General features: G+C 60.4%; 1 protein-coding gene across 1 annotated transcript; it reads left to right on the top strand.

Moving 5' to 3' along the window:
- The first annotated feature begins 4,587 nt into the window (after nt 1-4,587).
- Nucleotides 4,588-8,057, top strand: EVX1 (even-skipped homeobox 1). The gene is made up of 3 exons (XM_033862718.2): nt 4,588-5,014; nt 6,575-6,822; nt 7,459-8,057. The coding sequence occupies exons 1-3, from the start codon at nt 4,588-4,590 to the stop codon at nt 8,002-8,004; spliced, it is 1,221 nt and encodes a 406-aa protein (XP_033718609.1). The 3' UTR covers nt 8,005-8,057.
- Nucleotides 8,058-8,479: the final 422 nt, after the last annotated feature.

An 8,479-nucleotide genomic window follows, 5' to 3' on the forward strand; every position in this document is an offset into this window, starting at 1 on the left:
TTGGTCCTCCAGCTCCCGGGTGGGCAGGTGGTAGGTGTAAGGATGTGGGCTGTCCAGTCCATAACCCCAAGCTCAGGGTTCGGATGTCCCCGGGCTCAGGCCTACAGGAGCCTAGAGTTGACAGGTGTAGAAGCAAGAGTGGCTGCAGGACTGGCTGTCTGTGAGTACCTGAGGAGCAGGAGTGGTGGGGTGGTGAAAGCCACCAGTTTCCTGTCCCTGGTGCCTTCACTCCAGGAGGTACAGAGAGAAGGGGGTGCTTGTTTGGAGTTCCAGAAGCCGCAGGTTCTGCCTGCCCCAAGGAGAAGCTGCTCTGTGGAGCCCACTGCCACCAACTCCCTCTGCACGGTGGGCGAGGGGCGGGGCGGGGGATGTGGTCAGGGATGATCCGCACCGCCGCCCCCCCCATCCCGGAAAAACCCTACCTCTGGGCATCTGAGATCCAGTGGACCTTGTTCCAAGTGGGGCACACCCTGCGGTACCTCTGGGCTCTGGGTTCCCAAATGGGCGTCGGCAGCTGCCAGGGATGAGACGGGGACCGACCGCCAGAAGTCCCCTCACCTCCCACTATTACAGCAGCGGCGACCCAGCCGCGCGGGAACTTCGACCGCCACAGCCCGCGCGCCACAGCTTGGAAGATGACCGAGGGCCCCAAATCAATGCCCCGGGAGCCCGGCGACGCTTATTGTTCAAAGGGAAGCTCCCTTTGTTCTTACATTTTACTAAAGTGAGAAGCGAAAACAACTTTTCCCTGATCAATATTTTGCTGGCACTGAAGCAGCCAAATTAGCTCCCGAACCCTATTCCCCTGTCCCAGGTCTCCTCGCCCCTTCCTTTCGGCGGGGACTCGTGCTTGCTGCCGGGAGGCCCCGCAGCTGGCTGGAGAGGGTGCTCAGGGCCTCAGACTATGGCCCCGAAAGGGTCCGCAGGCCACCGAGGCGTTCCCTACCCCCTGCCGCCGCTCTCCGGAGCCGGGGTTTTCTCGGGAAGCGAAGAGGCTCCAGCGGATCAGCGCGTCTTGTGCCCAGGCCCGGCTTCCGATTCCATTTAACACAACCCGCGCATCTTATCTCCGCGTCTCCTCCCCGGGGTTCCCACCCACCCCCTGCCCAGCCCAGCCGGGCGGAAGCGGAGCCGCGAGCTTTTGAAGTCCGGAGAATTTCAATCCCTGAGGAGCCGGCTGGACCTAAAACCGCCGCCCCAGCGGGGGAGGGGACAGCAGGCCCGCGGAGGGGAGGGGGTTGTCCTCCCCGCCGAGGGAGGTGAGAAGCCGTGGGGGCCCGGACCGGACCCCAGTTAGGCTGCTATCACCCCCTCTCTGGTTTTATGAGGTTGCCCAGACCTCGGCGACGCGGGCTGCATCCCCTCTGCGAATTTACCTTTTTTCTCCTGCCGCGTAGGGAATAACCTTCATGACACAGTGATAACCACGCTATCAAAACGCCTCCCCCTAAACCAAAAAACCAACCAAACAGAAACAAACACCCCCCAAAAGAAACACACACAAAACCCCAACCAGAAACAGTGCTCTTATCGAGTCCCGCCTGTTTTCTTCTTTCTCTTGTTAAAAATTCGACCTCTTCATCTGATGTTGGTGAAAGATGCTTTTGGAAGAAGTGACATTTGGTTAAAAAAAAATTTTTTTTTCCTCTTGCGCTCGGGGGCATCTTAGGCCCCTAAAGACAGGGAAAATTGAGGCGTTTTGAAAGGGCGGAGGCAGGAACCGGGAGAGGGATGGGGCATCCCTGAAGCTTCAGCTCCGAAGCCACAAGGAGGCAGCCCCCCTACCGGAGAGGCTGAACCCGGACTCGAGCCTCCTTCCTCCTGGGACGCAAGGGGAAGCCCCGCTCGGATGGGCCGGACCCAGGAAGGAGACGCAAGTGCCACCTCTTGATCTTTCAATCCTACTCCGCTTTCATCTCGCAGGGAAAACCCCAGAGGAAAAGAGGATCAAACGCAGAGCACTCCCATTGAATGCAAAGTGGGGGCGGGGCGGGGCGGGGCGGGGAACCAGGAGTCCCTCTGAGGAACTGGCCTCTTGGAGGTGAGCACAGCGGGGCCGGCTGTAAGTTGGTGGAGGGCTGCGGGGGATGAAGGGGGGGAGGGAAGGCGCGCCCCAGGCCCAGTGCTGGAAGGGCCCTGCCGAGGGTGGAGGACAGTGGCAGATCTAACACAAACGCTGGTGGCTCGACTTTGACAGGAAGGAAAGAGCAAGCCAACTGCTCCCTCAGCCTCTGGCTACCAGCTGGAAAGCACAGGGCACCACAGCATCCTAGGACAACTCTGCACCAGGGCAAAAGCCTCTGGGATCTGATCCCAATTGCTCCTCTCACCTGTAAAATAGTCTCCAGGATTTGGGGGCTAGCAGTGCTCAGCACCTGGTGGCTTTGGGAGTTCCAGGGAGTGGAGACGTTTGTGCAAACAATACCGTCCAGATCCTTCTGCACACCCCACCCCAGGGGAGGTTAATGAGCATCTTCTCATGGAATGGGGGAGAAGTCAAAGGCAGTACTTGAGAAGGGACGTTGTGTTTCCTTGTTTCCTCCACCACCTCTGGAAGCCCACAGATAGGAAGACTGAGGCAGGGAGAAGAGAGAGGAGTAGAGAAAAAGAAAAAGGAGGAGGAGGAGAAAAGTAAGAGATAGAAGACCAAAAAAAAAAAAAAAAAAGAAAGAAAGAAAGAAAAAACTTAGTGACAGAGGGACTTTTCTTTAGAATTTCACAAGTTGGGGCTTTGTCTTGGAACATCTAGAAGGAGGTGGTGCAAGGCAGGCTTCTGCGGCTGTCAGCTTAGCGCTAGAAGCTCTGAGGAGGGGACAGAGAAAGGAGAGTTGTAGGGCTGCAGAGCCAAGGAGGGGCCTGCCTCCCAGCCTCAGCAAAGTGGGGAGAGACCCAGCCCACCTACCTGGCCCGGACACACTTGCTCAAAGCTGGCAAGGGGTCAGTTTCCTAATGGGTTCCACCTTCCCTGGAAGAAGACCTGAGAGGGAGCCTGTGGCTGTTCCCAAATATATTCAGCACTGCTCACGCCCCTCAGCCCTGCCATGGGGGTCCCCTTTCTGTTCGCGACGATTGATGAGAACCCCAGTCACTTGTGCTTTCATGGCATTTTCGATGACTTCTCTCTCTTCTCTCCCAACGCCACCCACTTTTGGAGCAGGGGACCAAAGCCCCAGGGCAGGGCGTGAGGGAGAACCCTGCGAGTCAACCCTCTGTGAACCCCAATGCTGCGTGCTGGTCGTTCTCGACCCCTGCACCAAATCTCTGGGTGAGAATAACACCTTCTCCCAGCTAGGAGCCTCTGCCGCTGCCGCTGCCGCTGCCACTGCGGGGGCCACATTTGCCGGCGCTTCTGAACTCCCAAAACCTGTTTCGGGGGAATTCGTTGACTCTGAACAAATACCTTAAAATACAGGCAAGAGAAGAAAAAAGGCTACCCTTAGAACCTCTCCCCACCCTACATACCTGAAGTGCAGGCGAGGCCCGAGCAAATGGGAAGCGATTTCTTCCATGAATAGCCTTCTGGAGGTCAAGCTGGGCTGTGGAAAGCTTAAGGCCACCTAGATGGGGAGGGGGGGATTAAAAAAAAAAAAGCGAACATTTGGAGTCAGCAGCCAAGGCCGTCTTTAAAGAAAAATATTAAGACATTTATCTCTTGCCCCTTGGGGATGAAAAATGGCAAAGTTCTCTTTTAGATCCCAGGAGGAAGGAGACAGCTGGGGGTAGGGGCTGGGAGGGAAGAGGAGGGAGGAAAGAGACCCCAGGCTCAAGCTCTCCAGACAACTTGCGGGGGAGGGAATATGCTTTTCAGTAGCTGGTAAAAAAGACGTTGGAGCCCGGGCGAGGTTAGCTCGCCAGGGACAGGCAGTTGTAATAATGACGAGAGAAGGGAGGCTTGTGAACCGGCCTTCACACTTCTAAAATTCAGTTAAGGATTCTCTCATCGGTGTTAGAACAAGGCACCAAGTTAAGAAAACAAAAGCCCGAACAACAATAAGAAAAAAAAATATATCAAAAGCGTATTCAATTACCGAGTCCCGCAGCCTCTGCGGAACTCACCGCGTTAAGCTCTCTTTTCTTTCTGCGGAATTCCATTTGCATCCCCTCTGCCTGGGTGTCTCCCTCTCTCAGTGTGTGTGTCTCTCTGTTTTCACACTCTCCTCCCCATTCGAGCGAGGCCCACACCTGGCGCATCACTGCCGAGCCATTAGCTGCGGGTCTCCTTTCATCTTCGCTGTAGCAGACGTTTCTATTTATCCACTTGCGCTCGCCGAGTGGCGTCACCAGCGGTACTGTAATGACGATTGCAGCAGGAGGATGACAGCTTAGAAAGAAGAGGGCAATGGGGCTTCCTCCCAGAGGCGGTGCGGCACAGAGGAGCGCTCGCATCACAAGGTGACCCCCAGCTCCCCACCGCCACCACCGCTGTCACCGTCGACACCGCGTTCCGGCCGCTCCGCGCTCGTCCAGTCGCCTGGCCTCTTTCTCTCCCCCGCAGCCAAGATCTGTCGGACCGCTGGGGACCCAGGGAGCCGGGGGGCTAGGAGCTCACTTGGGTCTTTCCCCCTCCCCCCACTCTGAGAGCCCGGGATGGAGAGCCGAAAGGACATGGTTATGTTTCTGGATGGGGGTCAGCTTGGCACTCTGGTTGGCAAGAGGGTCTCCAATTTGTCCGAAGCCGTGGGCAGCCCGCTGCCCGAGCCACCCGAGAAGATGGTGCCCCGTGGTTGCCTGAGTCCGCGGGCTGGTCCTCCGGCCGCCCGGGAGCGCGGCGGGGGAGGCCTGGAAGAGGAGCCGGTCGACGGACTAGCAGGCAGCGCTGCGCGGCCGGGCGCCGAGTCGCGGGCAGCCGGGGCCGCAGTGCTCGGCCCCGGACCTCCGGCTGCCTCCGCCGACAGCCTCTCAGGCCAGGGGCAACCCAGCAGCTCGGACACCGAGTCGGATTTCTATGAAGAAATCGAGGTGAGCTGCACCCCGGACTGCGCCACGGGGAACGCCGAGTACCAGCACAGCAAAGGTAGCCACCGCGCCCCTTCTCTCCCCCGGCCTCCCAACGCGCCCACCTTCCACTTCAGCTCTGGAGGAGAGGAAGACACTCCTTTCCCCCAGGGCGGGGTGGCTGGGGGGACCCACCTGAGCAACTCTCCCCCGCTATCTGCGCCCTGGCGGGGGGTCTCCTTCTGTGCTCTGGCATTGGCGGGACTGAGGGTGACAGCTGTGCTTTGGGGGAAGGAGGGAGACGCAAGCCCTGGGCTTGAGGGGGATTCAAAGCGCACCCCAACCCCCCAGAGCTTTGAGGTACTGCTTCAACGGCGCGGGGAAGACACCTTCTCCCGGCGTGGGCGAGATCAAACGCGGGTCCGGGCAGTTTGTGGCTGGCGGAGTGTAAGGAGTATCCAGGCGCGGAAGCCGGGAGTCCATAAAGGACCGTAAAATCGCGGCCAACTCGGGCGCCCGGGTGCTGCGGCCCTTCGGCCAGTTTGCACGTCGGTCAGAGGTCCAAATTACCTTGTCACTTCCCGGGCTCGGTGGCGCCAGGTCGGAAATGGTCCCAATGATCTAATTGCCTTTGGTCTCCGGTTGCATTTGAAAAGGCAGAGCTCTGGCCCTCCCCCCTTCCCCTTTCCTTCCTAGTCCCACTTCTCCACCCAAAGGAAAAGGAGCTGCAGGGGGCAGGAGCCCCCCCTTCCTTGGGTTACACTCATATGGGGGGGCCGTCACACTGCTGTAACTGGAGAACCCCTCCCTGACCAGGGGCTAGCGGGGGGGGGGCGGTGAATGAGCAGGAAGGGAGTCTCCCTGAGAGGGGTGGAAAGCTAGTTGGAAGAGCCCACCAGCAGACACTCCTCCACAAAGCCGTGCGGGTGGGTGAGAAGAGCCTGGTATGGACGAAAAACCACCCCCTGGCCTTGGCAGCCAACACCTTGTTGAGTACCCACATCCACGCATTACCATCTTGTCCACTCAGCCCAGACTAAGCATAGCATACCCTCAGACTAATCCATACTCCATTCATACGTAGTGAGGTAACAGGATACTCACACACCCCTGTGCCGTTCCACAACATATGCAGCCTAGTGCACATTCCCACACCTGCACCGCAGCCTGGCACACAAAGCAAGGAAACTCAGTCCCTGCCCAACTTCCTGCAACGCTCCAGCACAAAGGTGCATCTCAACTCACTTGCCTGTCAGATATGCATATCCTTGCCCACACCTGTCAATGGTGGGCAGAAAGTTCAGAGCGGCTGCATCTCCCCTGTGCCCCAAGGCAGGTAGGCAGGGCGGCTGGGGCTTTTGTTCCCAGCAGGCCTTACGGAGAGGCCTCCCAAACAGCAGCCCAGCCAGGCCTAATGGTTGCTGTGTGCTCCTCTGAATGGTGAGCCTCTGTCCTCCATTCCTGGGTTCTCAAAGTCCCTGCCACCCCCGCAGAGGCAGAGTCTGAGGCTACTGAGAAGGGGAATGTCCCTTTCCATCACCCCCTCCATACACACCCTTGGCCTACAGCCCCACATGAGCAGTGTCTGTGTGTCTGTTGTGTGTGCTGTGTGTGCGTATACTCTGGGCTCCCTGCACAGGGCCTGGCTCCGAGGCACTGACCAGCAGTCCCAATGGCAGCGGCGAGGCTCCCAAAAGCAATGGCAGTGGTGGCTCCCAGGGCACCTTGGCCTGCAGTGCTAGTGACCAGATGCGACGGTACCGTACTGCCTTCACCCGGGAGCAGATTGCACGGCTGGAGAAGGAATTCTACAGGGAGAACTATGTATCCAGGCCTCGGAGATGTGAGCTGGCGGCTGCTCTAAACCTGCCGGAAACCACAATCAAGGTAAGAGCTCCAGGGACCAGGAAGACGGGGTGCACCCAGTCAGGAGGAAATAAATACCAACTTCCCACTTCCTAAATCGTTAGCTAGGAATTGGGGCCTGGAGTCTCCCTGCCCACATGGCAGCTAGGCCGGGGGTGGCTAGGCCTGGTGCAGGTGCCAGGCGCCAGCAATTTGCCCACCTGACGGTCCCTAGGCGAGCGCGGCTGCCATGCGCTTGACGGTCCCTTTCCTAGCCAAATAAACAGCGGGGATGAAGTGCCTGTGCAGGTGACAAGGAAGTGCCCCATGGGAGAGCAGCAGGAAAGGGACATGTTTCCGGGTAATCTCTGCCCGCCGCCTCAGACCGGTGGAGTCCTCGGTGCCCCCATTACTTTGCCATCCACACCGGGTTCCGGCGTCCTGGCGGCGTGGGCAGAGGGGAGGAGGGACAGAGACTGGAGTGGCTCCCTGAGCCTCTCCGGGAGGGATTCCAGCTCCGGGTGGGGGGGTGGGATCTGCATCTGCCCCCGCCCAGAGGGGCTCCGCCTCCGCTCTTTCCTGTGCTGCCGGCACCGTCGCCCGCAGTGGGGCGGGACTTCTGGGCTCTGCGCACCGGGCCCGCGCGGCCGCCGAACCCGCTCCTCTCCTCCCCGCCAGGTGTGGTTCCAGAACCGGCGCATGAAGGACAAGCGGCAGCGGCTGGCCATGACTTGGCCGCACCCGGCCGACCCAGCCTTCTACACGTACATGATGAGCCACGCGGCGGCCGCGGGCGGCCTGCCCTACCCCTTCCCGTCGCACCTGCCCCTGCCCTACTACTCGCCCGTGGGCTTGGGCGCTGCGTCCGCCGCGTCCGCCGCCGCCTCGCCCTTCAGCGGGCCGCTGCGCCCGCTCGACACCTTCCGCGTGCTTTCGCAGCCCTACCCGCGGCCCGAACTGCTGTGCGCCTTCCGCCACCCGCCGCTCTACCCGGGCCCGGCGCACGGACTGGGCACCGCGGCCGGCGGTCCCTGTTCCTGCCTCGCCTGCCACGGCGGCCCGGCCAACGGGCTGGCGCCCCGCGCCGCCGCCGCCGCTGCCTCGGACTTCACCTGTGCCTCCACCTCCCGCTCGGACTCCTTCCTCACCTTCGCGCCCTCCGTGCTCAGCAAGGCCTCCTCTGTGGCGCTGGACCAGAGGGAGGAGGTGCCCCTCACGAGATAAGGGGCCGCCCGCCGGCAGCCGACTCCAGGACGCCCGTGGGCAACCCCCGGGGACTCAAGACAGCGCCCCTCCCCGCCCCCGGGGTACCGAGGGGAAAGAAGAGGGCCGCTGAGGACCAGCGGGATTTGGCCTCGAGCATCGGGACGCCCGGGAAGCGGCCGTGGCTGGCGCTTTTGGGGAGCAAGAGTGGGGGTGGGGAGGCCGTGGCTGAGAGACCTTCCTCTGGGGTGGCGCCTCTTTGTCGTTCTTCACCGGCCGCACTCCCCCTGACCCGGGCTGAGGCCGTGGTTCCAAAGCTAAACAAACTTAGCTGCAACAGCAACCGATATGCAGCCCCTAAGCTCCCCAGCCCCCCACTCCCAACCCCTTTCTCACCTGGAACCCCTCCCCCCTGCCAAGGCCAAGCCCACGCAATGGAAAGGGAAATTGCCGTCTCTCGGAACAAAATGCTGTGTATGCAGAGCAGGTAGAGATT

This window comes from Tursiops truncatus, chromosome 9 (assembly GCF_011762595.2).
Source record: "Tursiops truncatus isolate mTurTru1 chromosome 9, mTurTru1.mat.Y, whole genome shotgun sequence".
Taxonomy (NCBI): domain Eukaryota; kingdom Metazoa; phylum Chordata; class Mammalia; order Artiodactyla; family Delphinidae; genus Tursiops; species Tursiops truncatus.